The 17,165-nt window shown below is 42.8% G+C and overlaps 1 protein-coding gene across 3 annotated transcripts; it reads left to right on the forward strand.

The window, feature by feature from the left end:
- Nucleotides 1–1,050: 1,050 nt before the first annotated feature.
- LOC141919860 (transmembrane 4 L6 family member 1-like) lies at nt 1,051–16,852 on the forward strand. Of its 3 annotated transcripts, none has more exons than XM_074816280.1 (6): nt 1,051–1,167; nt 4,148–4,330; nt 7,772–7,837; nt 13,173–13,318; nt 14,097–14,283; nt 14,799–16,852. In XM_074816280.1, the coding sequence occupies exons 2-6, from the start codon at nt 4,160–4,162 to the stop codon at nt 14,817–14,819; spliced, it is 591 nt and encodes a 196-aa protein (XP_074672381.1). In that variant the 5' UTR covers nt 1,051–1,167; nt 4,148–4,159; the 3' UTR covers nt 14,820–16,852. The 3 variants fall into 3 exon arrangements, with proteins under 3 accessions (XP_074672381.1, XP_074672383.1, XP_074672382.1); XM_074816282.1 differs by having other exon boundaries at nt 1,092–1,167; nt 4,151–4,330; XM_074816281.1 differs by having other exon boundaries at nt 1,138–1,177.
- The last annotated feature ends 313 nt before the right edge of the window (nt 16,853–17,165 follow it).

Here is a 17,165-nt window from a genome sequence, read left to right on the forward strand (position 1 = left end):
CTATGCAATCAATCTTTCATAGTGAGAAATTTCCTCCAAAGATGAGAATGAAGATGAGAGACAGCAAGGTGGAGAGTGGAATATTTTACATCCTTGCTTTCACTCACATGCCCCTTTCATTGATGTTTTTGTGATCTAATCACCCTTCCATCTGAATGTTGAGACCAAGGCAATGGCAGGTGCCTGCCAGAGGGGATGTTTTCAGTTGAAGAGAGCACTGAGCATATTGCCAGCAAACCTAACCTACTGAGTAACATATGTATTTCTATGTTTTAGTGTTTGAACATATTTTAACAGTTATTATTATGACATTTTCTACCAAAAAAAATGGCTACATCCCTCTTTCCTCCAGTATGACTCTTCTCCCAGTTTAATTTTAACATTTCTTCATACCCTTTGCTGTGTTTTTCATTTCTTGGCCCATCCCTAGTGTCTCTTCTACCTTTCTCTTCTCCTTTGCCAAAGCAAATCTGCACTCTCTGCTCCTTGGAATTGTGCTTTTATTTCATTGCTTCTTCCCTTGGTTGCACCTCTCCCTTCTCTCCAGCCTTTCCACCCTTCTCCCTCTTCCTTTCCCTGGCTTATTGAGAATTTTCTTTCCTTCCCTTCCCAGCCCCACTCTCCTCACCCAGCTCTCCCAGCAGCACACTTTGGAGCTAAGACGGTTCTGAATTTTAACAGCCACAACCCATTGTGCAGAAGACAACTCCACACTGATGGCCAGACTTTGCTGTGCCACCACCTCATGCTTCAACCACATTTTCTGTCACCTGCCCATTGCTCCTCTTCATGTGCTTGCACTGCTGCCATCTGTGCCTCTCCTCTTCTGCCAAACTGTGCGCAGATGAAATGGTTGTGGCTGTAAAGAGGTCTCCACTGCTCTGATCTGCATGTCCCCGGGGCCCAAGGCATTGACCACTGGAACACTGCCTTAAAGTAATCAATAACGTTGGGTGGGACGCCAACCTCGCACTGACCAACCAGGGATAACTTTGGGTATTTCCTCATTCTCTGGAGAAAAACAGCTATTTGTTTAAATAGGCCATTGCCCGAGAACATCGCTGGGCCTCCCTCAGATCGCCACGCTTCAGGATAGAGGAGCTGGAAAGCCTGAAGCCGGCTGCAGGGAACTCTGGAGCCTGGAGGCCATCTTAGCCCGTGTAGAAGGTAAGCAAAGGTATACCTGCTTCCCTCAGCATTAAAAAGCAGAACTTTCTAAAACCCTAGTTAAAAATTAGAAGCTTACTCTAGCTGCCCTGCTTAACGAAGCTGTAGAAAGTGCTTTTGTTTGCTGAATTAACAAAGCATTTTGAGTGCTTCTGGCAATCCAGAGTGTTTTCCTAAGCTGTAATAACATGGTCAGATCCTCTGATGTACACAGGTAGCAAAGCGGCCTTGATTTTGGTGGTAAAGGCTCTCTCCAGGTCTAGTGATTGATGTTTAGGTAAGTTCTTCTTGCAGTTTGAAGTGGTATTGAGATAGGTCAGAGAAAATGGGCTGTAAACCCCTGTTCTTCCAGCCAAAGCAGCGTCGCACTGAGTGAGAATTGGGCCCTCTGGCTATGTACGAAAGATGCAGAAGAGAATTTATAACTCGCCTACAAGACTTAGGTTTTAGAGAAGGAGGCCAGGCTGTGTCTGTGCTTGTTTGCTTCTCTCTGGGGAAGGGAAGTAGGTGAGGTTGGGCAAACACATGGAAAAGCAAAAGTTGGAATGAGACAAGAAAGCAGACAGACAAAAGTCAGTGTAAAAAAAAGTAGCAAATGCATTGGGTATTTGAGAGAAAGATGAGTGAAATATCCGCTATTCTTTCCATTTCCCTTCACTCTTACCCCACTTCATCTTTCATTTGCACATTGATGGTTTGCTTAGATTTTTCACTCTTTTAGCTGGGGCTTTTTCCAGAGGCTTGCAAAATGCCCTGCCAAATTCTGATCACTATATAAACAATAGGTAATGACTGTAAACCAAGAAGTATTTCTGTGAAAAACTTTCCCTTCTGGAGTAGTTTAATGCCAGTTAACTTGTTTTAAAGCTGGATTAAAGAGCATAAAAGTGCTCAGAAGAAAAGGCATATAAGCACAGTTCTCTTATTAAACTCGTAGCAGCAGAGAACAATGCAATTTTTTTGCTATAGAAATGCAAACTCAGAAGAAGTCTCTGACAGTCTTAGCTACTTCTCAGCAATACATGGCATCCCATAAAGTCTTTGTTTTCTGTTACAGAGGTCTGAGGACATTGATCTGTCTTCATGCCTTACCTCACTTCTTTGCCGTCTTCGTTCTGTCAACGAAGCTGGTTTCAGCCTGTCTCTGACTTTCTCAAGTATCTTCATTCTGTCTTTCACCTGGGCTTTTTTTTGCTTGGGAACCCAACCTTGATTGATTTCTGTACTCCTAACCTGCTTAATACCTTCTCAACACCAACTTCTGTCACAAAACAGAGTATTAGCCAACGCACATGACTAAATTGAGGGACATTTCACTGTTTACTGCCTCAGCTATTACAAAAACTATTTGCAAGTAGCAAGTGTAGGCATACACACATGCATGGCTGCGCATGTGCGTGTGTAACACAGGTGTGTGTACTGAAATGGTGTGTGTCCAGATCCTCTTCCTTCTCCTACATTTTGTAACTTTCTTACGGGAGAGCAAAGCCATCTTGAGCATAAACTGTCAGCTTTCTCTGATGACAGAAACCATCAGATTGATATTTTGCATTTTTATGCATTTGAAAGACTTGAGCTGGAGTGAAGCTATGATAAAACATCATGAAGAAGTTGTGATCAGTTTGTGCCATAAAGATAATGGTAGTGTGAAAGTTTAATAGTCTCTGACCCAGCACTCCAAAATTTCCAACCTGGCATGGAGAAATATCTGTGGATCCACTTTTGTACAGATCGGCCTTTTCTCTTTGGCTATAGATCACAGCATGGGTGCCGTATGAGCTGAGGTAGTTCACTTTGGTGAAGAGGGATCTAATAGCAGCCTACAACAAACTTGGAAGGGAGTGACAGAGGTGATGGAGTGGTAAGAGAGGATATGAGGAGGAGCAACAGCCACGTTTACAGCTTGGGAGATTCAGGTTGGACATCAGAAAAGACTTTTTCACCAAGATGCTGGGGCAGCCCTGCAACAGGTCGCCCAGAGAGGTGGTGGTAGCTCCATCCTTGGCAGGGTTTCAAAGCTCAGCTACACAAAGCCATGGCTGACACAAAGAGCTAGTGTTGGTGGTGGTCCTGCTTTCAGGAGGAATCAGTGCTTCATTTATGCTGATTCTTTGATTTTAAAAGATGATTCTTTGATTTTAAAAGAAGAACCTGACCGCCGTGAAATATTAAGCTGCTGTTTTACACGCTATGGCAGATCTCTGAAAATGAGGTGTGATGGCTTTGTGACCTGCCCTTAGTAGATAGACACAGGATTAGACATGTTTCCAGATTTTTGGATATTTTAGGGTGGGTGCCAAACAGCCCTGTAACCCACAGTCTTATCTACCCTTATCTGCAAAATAAGCACATCACAGAAAACAGTAATGAAATTTCTCCAGTTCTTGCTGACTGTGTATTCTTGTCTGAAGTAGAGAAAATGCAGCTGGTAGGGGCCCTGGTGAGGCTCCCCCATCTGCCCCAGCACCAAGGCAGGGTTGAACACTTCTATGGCATTCCTGGCAGACATTTCCTGCTCTTCTAGACCCTCAGCTCAGGAGATTTCAAATAGCTTCCCAAGACAGTGGTCCCAGACAACCCAGTGCAACAACCTCCCCTTCTACCCAAGGCCTTAGCCCCACCATGAAGTCTTCCAGCCAGGGTATCAGTTTGTGCGGCCATGGTTTTGGTAATGTTGTTTCCAATGGACAGACAATTGTGTATTAACAACTAAAATTAAACTCTCCATTCATTTCATACCACACATGTTTAGTCCTGGCAATTTTAAATAAATTCAATTAATCATTCCAGTTTTTAATAATTCTATTTTAAATAGAATCTCTGAAGGGAACATGTTCTGTAGAACAGGATTACCTGTGTAAGTCTTAACTGTAACATTTCTTGCTTCAAAACTGATTCTTCTTTCATTAAAGAAGAAAACTGTTGAAATCCCATGTTCCCTGCACCACAGTAACCCAAACCTCCCTGCACCTTTCTTCAGCAGAGAGCTACTATGTGCACGAGGAAGTGTTCAAAGTGCATTGCGATCACTCTGTTCCCACTGGCAGCATGTGCCATAGTCTCCAACATCCTCCTGTACTTCCCCAACGGACAAGTTCTGCAGCTCAGTGAGATAACTGATCTGGTCTGGTTTTTCCATGGAATTGTGGGAGCTGGGATACTGGTAAGAGAGAAGTGTTGCTACTGTTTCTTATGCATTTTGTTTTGTTTTAAATTCAGCGCTAAGAAAACCTCAGTTAACAAAAAAAACATTTGTGTTTCGCATAAACATGTGAGCAGCTTAAGTGGGAAGTTGGGTATGGGACTGAGAAAGTGCATTCAAGACTGAAAAAGTCCTTCATCACAGGAATACAAGGTATTCCTGAAAAAAATACCAGGACTCCATCAGGAGGAAGCAATAGGACTGACTTCTTGCTGTTGAGAAGAGTGACATGGGTGGTCATCCTCCATGAGTCAAAGCAAAGCTGAGGTCCTAAGCTCGGGAGGTGATGAGTTTTTACTATTGTCTGCACCCCCTCATTACTCCTCTAACTGATTTTATGCTCACATAATTCACAAAAAACATTAAGGGCAAAACTGAAACACGTTTCAGTAGGTGTTTGTTAGAGACCCAGCCAACACTCGAATGTGGAACTGCAAATGGCTTAAATCCCAAATGCCCCCTGCGTTCCCACACACCCACCTACCTCCTTTTGGGTTTGAACTAGTTTGTATGTGCTCTTCTATCACCAGTTCTCCATTCCACCACTCAGGAAAGATCGCTTTTCTGTGAATATCCATAACTAGAAGGGAACATTTTGCAAATACTGATTTTTCCAGTTCATTAGAAAGCCTGCTTCCTTTATGCTCTTCCAATTATCCATCCAAGTGCAGATAAAAAGCTGAGTGAATAACATGCTTATGACAAGTACTGGCTGTTACACAGCCTAGGCAGATAGTAAACTGCCACAGAGCTGACTAGCTGTGTGTCAAAAAAATGAATGTTTAAGAATAATTAACTCAGAAAAAAGGAAAACTCATTCACAGTCAGGCTATGATGCAGCTACCACTTACATCTGTGGAAAAGCTACAATGGATGTGGTTCAGACTCCTACTTCACAAACCAGAAACATGGTATAACATCACTCAATAAATTGTTCTCCACCAGCGGCTTGCCTGCTTCTTCTTACAGGTACCACTTGGGCCTATTACTCATGCTGAGCTTGAACGTAAGCATGAGTTTGTGGAAGGAAGCCTAAAAGAAGTGGAACTACATGAGAGACCTGTGGAAAATTCGTATCACTGCAAGCCCAGGAGTCATTGGCGTCCAATGAAAGGAAAGGCAGATGTTAGGCATGAGAGCATCACAGGCTCATTGAAAATGTGCCTCTTTTAAGGCTTCCACACAGACTTGCCTGTGGCCAGCACCACATACATCAAAAATGAGAACAGCAAGTGAGAGGGGAGGAAACATTTGCATTGACCTTCAAAACACAGCATTAGGGGTAATTATTGATCCACAAACAATGCTGTTGAGTGTACCTGTTTTCCAGAAAACAGCAGGACAAATGCCCACAGGTAAAGAGAAGGGTAAAGAAAACATTATCATCAGCTCCATTTTCCAGGTGCTGGAAGCATGGAAAAATGAAGCCTGGCTTCTGGGCCTCCTAGGGAGCTAAGCAAGGAGCAGAATGCCCCATGACTGGAGCCTGATCCATACCCTGACTCCACAGTGAGGACAGACCAGGCTGCAGTACATTCCCCCATGCACCCAGCTTCTCTCCAAAGGAAACTCAGGAAAGTTACACCAACAGGTTGCCCGATCTTAGAGAATCTCCCTGTAACCAGGACACAGCCTCAGAGCCAGGACTGTGGGGGAAACTTCATAACAGTCTGGCCTGGCTCTGTGAGCCAGAAAACCTGCCTCCACCTGGAACTTCATCTGCAGACTGATACACAGATCGAGCAGCCAGCCCCACCCTTTCCTCCTCTATGCTGCTTCTCTAATGGAAATTTATATGACGTGAAAACCTCACCATTTCCTTATTTCAAAAGTTTAGGGTGTAAAGAGAGGACGACTGGTTCCATGTGTCATAGTAATGTCTTTCCTGATAGAAAGCCTGTGTGCAACGCCCTGAAATGCCTGACTGAGCCATGGCTCACACGCAGCCTTCATTTTACTGACAACCGCCAAATCTAGCAAATTCTCATTCCCATGTCAAAAAGCAGGTGTTTATAATCAGACACTGCAAAAGAATAAAGCTGCCAAGTAAACCCTTCATCCTGAGCCAGGCTAAGAAATGACACAACGGTGTTCGCAGTTTAGATGCAAAACCTCCATAGAAGAAAGACAGCCCTGGAGGAAAGGGAGTGTTGGTTTGATGGGCAGAGGTATTAGCTCTCCTTCTGAGTGCCAGACAGTGGCATGCTGGGACAGACACTGCCTTGGGGACCACCCATGATTATTTAAGAGCTGACTTCTTCCCAGGAAGAGAAACACTTTTTTAACCTCAATGCTCTACTTCTGCAGGCCTCCAGCTGTGATCCAGTGACCACTGCAGGTCCTGGAGGCTGCCTCTGGAGTGTGCATAAAAAGCAATGGAAAGCAAATTCTTTGAAAAATATTTGGGGGCCTGCAAATCTAAGCAAATTTCATAACACTTTCCTACATAGTCTAACAGAGATATTCACACTACACATATAAATTCCTGAGCCTTCATTCACCATGGACATTCTGTTCTTCTGACCCTAAAGGGGCCAACACCTCTCTAACATCTAGTCAGACTGTTTTTATACCTTTTGCTTTTTTTGTTTGTTTCTTTGGCAGGTTGTCCTTCTTTCATCAACTTTATAGGGACCATTTCCTACTTTCTCAAATACTCATTTTCTTGCGTTGCTCTTTGAGATGCCTACACAAGCAGTGGTGGGCAGAGGCAAGGCTGCAGGAGTGCTCTGGTTGCACAGCTAGACCCACAAAAGCTTTCTTACCCTCTGGCTACTAAACTAAATGCAGCTTTTCCTATCTCCAGAATGCTTCTGTAAAGTGGAATTATATCCTGAGACACAAATGTTTACTGGCTTCATTGTATCAGTCCAGCTCCACCTGATAATTACTGTAGAGAAATCTGATGTCAACTGGGAGTTCCCTGTTGAGTGAAATCCATTTTGTAGGTTTTCCAGAAGTTTAGCACAAAGAACCAAAGTCAGATGCGTTTCAGGAAGTTTAAGACTGATTTCTCAATTATAATCCAGAGCAGGATTCTCAGAAGATTTAAACTGACATAATTCTTACTCTAGTGATACATCTTTTCTGAGCAGAAATTCCATTTTCTCAAAACTAACACAACTGTTCCTGAAAAAAACAAAAAACCCTGCTGAAAAGAAGCAGTATAACTTCAGCAATCAGAAGTACTCTACCAGAAACTTGCCAGCCAGCTCTAGCCATAAACCCACATTTCTTCCTGAGTTACTCTTCAGCAAGCACCAACATCTAAGCAGGTGTAACTCACAGAGAAGAGGCAGCAGGTGGTTTGCATTTGAGGAACATGATGCCCCAGCTCCTAGACTTTAAAAACCATCCCAGCAGAAGTACTGCACACCAATTCAGCTTGTGCTTTTCTCACAGGTTATTTTGCTGGCATTCATGATGCTGGGAGCAGGTGGAGCAGGATGTTGCACTAACCGATGTGGGGTAAGTGGATATTTATGTGTTGAAATGGCACTGTAGGGTTTGTGCAATAGTTCTTAAATGGCGGCTCATCAGGTGGAAATGTACAATGACAAACCATCACACCACCGTCAGCAGCCATGTCAGGGAAATGCAGAAGTGTATCTTGATCTACAGCGTCAGTGGGCTGGGGCTGAGAGCTCAGTTAGCCAACAAGAATGTTATAATGTTACAGCCACTGACATGAAGGAAATCATCCTCAGTCAGGAAAGGTGCTGAAGCATTTAGGCACAACACTCACTGAGGGCAGAGGGGTACAAAGCTACTTCACTCCATCCCATGTAAAGTAAAACATGGCTCTAGCTTCCTCCTGCTCTAGGCAGTCCTAAAGATTGAGACATCTGCCTATTCCTTCTGCTTCTACCTGGCCCTGTTTCCTCCATGCTCTTCCATGGCCATTTAGTTTTCCACAGGTTCATCCCTGCTTACCTCTGTAGGGGCAGATAGGTCCCCTACTTTGCAGGCCCATGCTAAAAGCCTGAGCTGCTGCAGCTGGCACTAAGGATCCAGCACTGCTTCCTGGAGGCTGGTCCCCATGCTTTGACCCATAGCACGTGTTTGCCCAAGCATTATACATATGAAAGGTGCAAATGCAATTTGGGCTCTCTGTCATCCAGAGAAAGGCCAGAGAGACTTTTTCCCTTGATAATTAATAATACTATAAAGCAACATGTTATACAGGCATCTCTATTAATCCTCAAGCTCTGGGCATAGACTTATGTGTGGCTATCATTATTAGCAAGAATAAACTGACTTAGAAATGTTTTTTTAGTCTGCAGCCTGGAATGAGAGATTCTATACAATAAAGCATGCCTCTTTTGTACTCTTCAATTAATATTTAGTTTGATCCATAAGAAGACTTTACCTCTTCAGGATGTTTTACTTAATTCATTATTCATAATGTCAAAATAACATTCTTCATTAGGATGTCAGCAAGCACATCTCAAGGGAAATGTCATTACATTGATTTTACTAAGTGTCATATGCATAGAAAGGATGCTAATGATGACCAAGTAGGCCAGTTGCAGAGCTGAGATGTTAGCCTAGGCACCCTGAACCCAGTGCCTGAGCCAGCTGCTTCTCCTATTTTGAGTAATGTAGAAAGCGGTGGTGAAAAACAGCTGTACCGTTCATGTTCCCATGCTCTGCTGAACGTGGTAAGTCATGGGAAATCCAGCTGAATTGGACTCGGTTCACAGAGCATCTCAGGTCTCCCTTCTCCGTCCCTCATCACTGCACTAAGTATTACAGACCCAAGAGTCAAACTTCCCCAGACTCCCTCAGCCCACTGACGCAGTGCCACTCAGCAGCCCACATCCACAGGTCCCCCATGCTCCTCCATTCCCCTCCACCACCCTTTTGCTCTCTGAGCCATTCCTAGCAGCAGCACATGGATGTCAGGTATCCTGTCTTCACCTTCCCAGCACTGATCAGTTACCTACAAGCTGTTCCTCCTCTTCCTTATTTGCTGTTATAGAGGAATACAACAGACATTGTTGAGAAAATAGTTTGATTATGCACTACGATATTTGTATAAAGAGAGCTAGCTGATGGCCAGGTGATGAATCTAGTCAAACCACAGAATAGGCTTGGTGAGGACAGTATATCTTTGAAAATGCTGTCTTCTGGGACTGTGGGAATTGCCCACCTCTTTGAGGTGGAAAGGGGTGAAGCTCTAGAAGTCACTCTATGGTTTAAACAGAACGTGGCTCAATATAGAGATGAGATGGGGACATGAACAAAGAGCGAGTGTCTATGAATGGCATTAAAAACAACAATTTCCCCTGCACAGCTGCTGGGGAAGAGTGATTTCTGAGCATGAAAAAAGAGGTGAGTATTGCAGGGAGATCTGAAGGCTAATGATGTGCTGCTTCAGGAGAAACCTCAGGGAAACCTTGCTTCGGACACACACAGCAGGGTTGCTCAGGTGCCCTGACCGTATGGGCTGTATACCCAAGGCAGGATATGGTGTGAATCATCAGGCACTGGAGAGCAGAGGAGCCCTTGAACTGGTTCAAACATGCATCATGGTGGTGACTTACCAAGATGCCAGAATTCCTTGTGGGGTCCCCAGCTCTTGGTGGCTTGTCCACCAACTTCTACCCACTGGCAGAAAAATAGCCCACACTGGAGCTACTCAGGAGCCTCTGTATTCCAAACCTTTCTGCTTTGGGGATCTTAGGTATAAAGTTAGAATTTCCACTGAATACTCAGCATTGCTTTTCATAGGGAAAAAAAAAAAGGCTAAAGAACTAATTCTGATCTGAATTATTATTCAATCTGAACATAACCGTTTTCCTCAGGGTAGGGACTCTATCCTATTATATTTTGTGCAATCCCTGTTTTAATAGTTTCATCACAACCTTTACACACTGCTGAAGTATCAACAACAGTAATAATAATTACTAAATTTCTCATCCTTTTATTCACCTTAGTGACTTCTCCAGTTCACAGTAATTATGTGCTGCATTGAGTAAGTTTTTTCATTAATCCATTTTAAATGGTTGCCTGCAAACATACCAGGATGGCTTCTTGTCTTTACGTTATGGAGTAATGATTTTGGAAAGTGACAGATTTAGAAAGATTCCACATCTTGCAGCTTAGGGTGTACACATCTGAAAGGATACACTGCACTGGCACAATAAGAAAAGAAGGGCCCCAAAATACAGCTTCTGTCATTGCATCAGCAAACATACTCCAGTATTTCTCTCTAAGTCTTCCTTAAGAGTTACTAGTAGAACAAGAATAGCCATAGCAGCTTTCCAGACAAACAAACCTAGATAAGCAAAGCTATCTGGGTAACCAGACAGGATATTAATTCCACAAAAAAACACCTCCAGAGAAAGAAACAGAGAAGAAAGAAATGTGCATGAAACAAGAACAAGGGCAATAAAGGGCAGCACAAGCTGGGGCAGGAGGAACTTGGTAACTTCACCAAAGCAGCTGATGCAAATGCTCAAAGAATGAATGTTAAAAGTCTTCATCAGCTCGTCAGAGACAATCCAGTTGTGCCAGGGATAAAGCAGGGATAACATTAAAAGAAAATCAGTAAAAATGATCAGCTAAACCTTTGCAAGAGGTAGAGAACAGGCCAACACCATGGGAAATTAATTTCAACAAACTCAAGCATCCCAGCTTAGACCCCATGTTGCAACTGAAGACACAAATGAGGAAATATTTTAAAAAAGTGATAAATGAGGATGGTGCAACTAGAGAAAGTGCTGAAAAGTTGAGGTGATGCAATAGTTAATAAAATTGTTGGATTTCCATAGAATATGGGACAAGCCTCCAGAGGAGTGCATATAATGAGGAAATGCCACTGTGTGTCTAAAAGCTGCCCAGGAGAACCAATTTAACAGCTGCAGCAACTTCAGACTCCTCTTTCAGTGATGACTAGTCTTTGTCTATATAAACATGCACAGTGAATGAAACTGGTGAGATGGAGAGCCATACAGCCAACAGATTTCAAATGAGAAAATCTTGTGTCATAGTCATCAAAGATAGCACTGATGAGTCATACTAGTACTAATCAGTATCATAAAACATAGTATTAGCAAAAGACCATTTGACATTTTCTATCATAATTGTCTTTGGGATGCCCATACTGCTATGCTGTGCTAAAACTAATCATTAGCATAATTAAAATCCTTCAACCAAGATTCAGAATGCACAGTTGAAGTAAATGAGAAAATAGGTGGGGAGAAGTGGTTCAGCATATGTAGGAGTTTCAGACAGAGTATCAGTCACTCACCTTCACCGCGAGGCATGGCTGGTGATCTTATTATGAGAGACAGTGCATCAGCTACATCCCAGCACTGCTTTGGTCTGGGACAATATACTAAATTACCTACATTTTGCTGACAATGAAGCTCTGCTAAGAGGCAACTCAGCCCACATGCAGATAAAGACAAAAAGAGTGTCCAGCTTTGCAAAAAAAGACAGTTATTAATCAGTTATGATGAAATAAATCGCATGAGAAATCCCAGCAACTTCCAACTCAAGGATTGCTTTAGAGGCAAAAGTGCACACAAAATGAGTCAATTCACACACAGGCAGCATGCAAAGTTGTATAGAAAGCAGTAATGTCATCAGCTGACAAGTTGGAAACTGCATTCACCAGTTTGAACACGTTTGGATAGTGAATAGTTTTCAAGACTATGTCACAAATCTGCAATGTGGATGGTGGTTATTTCCACTTGACTCTGTAATGCAGCACTCTGTGGAGCAGCTGGCATTAGGAAAAGGTTTCTACCTTCCTTGTGGGCTTTTAGATTTCACTGGTATTTGCTGGCAACAGGGAAATGTTGCCAGAGGTGTTTGGCTTCAAACCCAAGTCATGGACAGGAGTGTTTCCCATGTGCTTCCTCAGCCGTGCCTCTGCCCTGACTCTGAGGCAGTCTTACTGCCTTGGCCCTAGTTCAGGTCTTCCCCTGGCTCTGTCAGTCTGCTCCAGAGTTTCCTTTTCTCTTCTTCTTCTTGGCAGAGTTGTGAACAACCGCAGGCGGGGACTCTTAACAAGACTAGTGGGAAGCCTGTCCCAGAGACAACACCAGTAGCACCCACCTGAGATTCTTGTTTCTATATATAAACAGCAACCAGATACATTCCATCCACTAATAGAAAACTACCCCAAAACAGAGTGAAGGTAATGTTTCTGTGGGAGTGGCCAGTGTAAAACATACAGGTGCATTACATATAATTTGAAGTCACTGCTGGTTCATTGCCACACAAAGCACAATTAGATTTCTCAACACAGGTAGTAGTAACCACATGTCATGTTGCAAAATGAAGAAAAGCAGCAATACGAAAGGGTCTTTTGCATTCCTCATCAGTTAGCAAAAACAACTAATGCATCTTCTGTTGCTTTCAGACCTGGTTCGGTAGTTGCTTGTTAGTTTGTCGGTACAAGGGCTGAGGAAGCTGCTCTTGAAGAGGTGGAAATGCCAAGGCACATGATGTGGACCACATCAAGCCAGTACTGGCTTCATATTGGCTTTTTGAAAGAAGACTACCAGATTTTTCATAATTGATTGGTCAAGTATAAAACTCAATAATTAAAGCTCTGGGTTTATCCACTTTTAAAAGTGAAACAATTACAGTCTGAAATCCTTTCGCATCTAGGATAGCTGCACTAGTCAGAAGTCAGCTATTTTTTTTCACCACAAATATCATACTACTATAATGAGTTTCAGCATATAGTAAGAAACACATAAAGATCGTTTCCTTTCCACTCAGTGTAAGCTTTCCATGCTGCTCAATGCATCTGTGCAGGTGATGTTGAAGAACTTTTCCCTTTCAGATGCTGCTGTCAGTGGTCCTGGCTGTGCTGGGATTCGCAGGAGGAGCATATTGTGCAGTCATCTCCTCACTGGGGCTGATTGGGGGCCCTCTGTGTGACACAGGTGATGGAGAATACGTCTACCCTTTCAGGAATGACACTCTGGAGTGAGTATAACTTAGAGGCTCCTCCAACTTTACTTTCCCTAATCTCTCACACACACATCCTTTTATAGCAACTATGAATTTTTCCAAAGTGAACCGATGGTCCACCCGGTCTACAAATAAATTCACATTTCTCTTAGCCAGCATGTTCCAGCTGGTCATCTCTTTGACCAAGGATCATCTCTGGGCAAACTGCCCAAGATTTTTCTGCTGTGCTTGTCAACAGCCCCTTATGCAAGTTGCACAATGCTTTCAAAAGGCTGCCGAGCTGTGACTCCCACCAGAGTCAGAAGGAATTATTCGATAAGTATGCCACATCAATCTGTTAAATCATCATGAATTGAGTCTACTTGGCCTGCTTCTGACAGGAAAAGCAAAAATCTTTTCTAACTATTTAAAGTTAACCTTGGCAGCCATGCTCTTCAAGCCAGAGCTAGAGATGATGGATGGACTGGGCTGAGATAACACAGCAAGAATGGAATATATGGAAACACATTTTAAAACTATTAGGGACTTTCCCTTTAGTTACTAGCACTGCCATAAAACAACAGGAAGATTCTTGTGCATGCAAAAAAAGTACAAATGTTGCTCTCTTCCCTAGTCATCAGTTGCACCTCTGCAAAGGCAATTCTGAAGAGAATCAGCATCTTTTACCAATTATAGTAAAATTTGAAACTCACTTTGTGCAATCAAGTTCAGAAAATGTAATGCCAGGAAACACAGCAAGCATCCTCCCGTTTTCATTTTCTAATACATTACCGATTATTTTTCTCTATCACAGAGAATGTTATTTGTTCAACCAGACAACATGGAGCATTTGCAAAGAACCTGAAAACATCATCCTTTGGAATATCGTCCTTTTCTCTATTCTGCTGGCCATTGGTGTGATTGAAGCTATTCTCTGTTTTATTCAAGTCATCAGTGGACTTACTGGCTTCATATGTGGCACATGTATGAGGAAAAGAAAGGTTAGTATGCAGTAAAAGATACCAGAGTGCTTTATGTTCTTACCACTTCTGTTTTTCAGGATCTGGGAATGGCACACAATCAGAGAGATTTGCACAGCCCCTGAATGAGCTCCTCTGGGGGGCTGAGGCAGTACAGATGCATTTTGCACACTGTTTCTTATTGTAGTCACATTGTAGTCAGGGATAACCTGGTCCACGATATTTCAAAACAGCAGAGCAGTGTGATGTATTGACATACTCAGTTGCACAGTTGTGTTCCTATTCAGGAAGCCTTTTTGATAAAGTGTAATGACATGCCAGCATCTGTAAGTGAGAGAGATGAGAAGTAAAGGTGTTTTTAGTTGGTCAACAGTAGTAAAAATGTCATTTTACAAAATGGAAGAAAACATCTTTCAAGTTTCATTTATCACCACTGCTTCCTTTTCATTGTTTATTTTCATTGTACTTAATGTTTGCAGTAAGTCTGATATCCCTCTGGAATATTAATTAATCATCTTTTGTTCATTGCCTTTCAGACAAATATTTCTGGAATGTGAATGATCTACAGGGTGTGCCAGGACAAGCCCCGAGCTGCCGATTCACATACAATAAGGATAGCAAACTGTGCTGTATTTATGGGAGGATGACAAAGAAAGGCCAAAATGTTCAGGAATTTCATGGGGCAAAATGAATTTTTTATAAAGAAGTCAGTGTGGAAAAAAACTAGATCATTTAGATCTGAGACTCCAAATTTTCATCTCTCTAAATATTCCTGCTAAATCTCAGGTATTGGCAAAAACACTAATATGTCTGGTCCTGACTGCCGTACTTGTACATAAAACACAAAGGTCCCCAGATCAAAGTTCACAGCCTGCCCTCTTGTGTATATGGGAAACTAAACCCTTGTTAATGTATGCATTTATCAGCTGCATGAAGCAGGTACTCTCTGGCTGGATGTAAATAACCTCCCATCCCCTCTAAATCCCACCTTGAGCTCACCTGTCTGTTCCTATTAACTTGCTATCCAGGCACTCCCAGATTTAAATTAGGATGCGCAGAGTAGCATTTGTGACACCGCAGATGCAGTTGAAGCACGTGGTTTTCAGCCTCCCTCAGCCACCCTGGAGCCAAGCCCCTTGTGCTCATTTGGCATCTTGCTATCTTGCTCAGCAAAGTCCAGTGCATTTCTATACCAGTTCTTCAAGAGCAACTGAGAGATATGGTAGCCCTGGAGGGGCGTTTGGGTCAATATAGACAGTAGGGTTGGAACAAGAGTTTAACAATGTCCAGTTTAACTAAAAGAAGGAGAACCTCAGCACCAGTTTTGCCCTCACGAGACTGCATAGGAGTCTCTCTAATTTCCACACAGGGCTATAGGGCTGTTCTAGAATAGATCACACAGACAAGCAATTAACTGGTAAAGATAAACATTAAATTGATACAGGTAGTAATTATGTGCAGCTTAGTAACAAATAAGATATAATCTGAAAGGCAAAAAATTGCATCAGTCTTAGTGTTACAGAAACAGTAATTCCAACCAGGAACTGCGTCATGCCCCATCATCACTCAAGATCAAGCCCTTGATGCTAAAGTCCATGACTAGCAGATTTCAGAAACCCCATCATTTCAGTGACTTCCTCAAAGGTTAATTCTTGGACATGCCACTGACTTCCCTGAGTCAGCCAAACTGCAAGATAATCTTTATTCATCCTGAAGGCATATATGCTGTAATGAAAATCTGAATATATTTAAAGCACTTTGAAAAATAGACTCTAAGAGAGACATTTATGTTTTCTCAGTCAAATGTTCATATTTCTGCATTGTAGCATGTGAGCAAGTTATCTGAACACAGTTATTGCAGACACACCTGGTTGGTTGTGTTGTCCTCTAATGCAGCACATAAACCCCTTTGTACAAAATGGGGAAGAAAATGCCAGCTGTGATTAGATGAGGAGCACACGTACACTTCCTTGGAGCATAGCTTCACTGCTAGAAGCAGGAAATTTGACCATAAAACTTAAACGTACCTTCTGTAAAAAGATCATAAGACTTGTTGAAGTTTGCAGTCATGACTAGGTACATCCAAACCTACCAGGTGGCTGAAAAAGCTCATGTTCATTGTCAGCAGTGAAGCTTGGACAGTGTTACCATAGAAAGTGGACATCAAAACAAAGCCAACAGTTTCAACCAGGAAAGAATCGAGGAGGCAGCTAGAAGTAAGGATATTCAGCATGCAGCTAGACCGAGAGAGACTCCTTCATCAGCAGAGGGGCTCTAAGAGCTCCTCACAGCCCCTAAATATCAGCCCTGCCCTCATCCTTTAGTTTTGTCTCCCTGACTCTCATCTCTATGATAAAGCCAGTTTGGGCTAGGCCAGCACCAGGAGAGGGAGAGGTACCTACTGGCACACACCACCTCCAGCACAGGAAAGTAAATGCACTGTACTGCTGCCATCTGCTTGTCCCAAGCTGTCCTGCCCTGGGGATGTTTATGTCATGTCTGTGTGCTAATGGGGACACCCTCTATCTTGCCAACTGTGCAATCACTGGCCTCACTGATATATGTAAATATTAAAGATTGTTATTCTGAAGTTATTTTCTGGCTTGATATGTGTGACCTAAAGGACTTGTGACTTCAAACTAGCTCTGGTAGGAAGAGATATGGAATAACACAGAAAGTAGAGTTAAATTCATTTTGTCTAACTTGAACCACTGAAAAGGAGTCTTTTCTGGGGTAGACTTCAAGCCATGTAGTCCATGGAGAGATTCAGCCTTCCCCCAGCCCATACTGAGAGACATGTCTAAAGCAGGCAGGAGGAATTGCCTCTCCAGCCATGATTCAGTTGTTCACCCTAGACAGGAGCATCAGGTGCCATTTGAAGTGCAGCAAAGCATCCTGCTCAG

This window comes from Strix aluco, chromosome 2, assembly GCF_031877795.1.
Source record: "Strix aluco isolate bStrAlu1 chromosome 2, bStrAlu1.hap1, whole genome shotgun sequence".
Classification (NCBI taxonomy): domain Eukaryota; kingdom Metazoa; phylum Chordata; class Aves; order Strigiformes; family Strigidae; genus Strix; species Strix aluco.

What these genes read in the sequence shown, in the direction of transcription:
- LOC141919860 (XM_074816280.1), top strand. Translation starts at nt 4,160, where the DNA reads ATGTGCACGAGGAAGTGTTCAAAGTGCATTGCGATCACTCTGTTCCCA. An exon ending in GTTGCACTAACCGATGTGGG is followed by an intron (nt 7,838 to 13,172) that starts GTAAGTGGATAT and finishes TTTCCCTTTCAG; the next exon opens with ATGCTGCTGTCAGTGGTCCT. An exon ending in CATGTATGAGGAAAAGAAAG is followed by an intron (nt 14,284 to 14,798) that starts GTTAGTATGCAG and finishes ATTGCCTTTCAG; the next exon opens with ACAAATATTTCTGGAATGTG.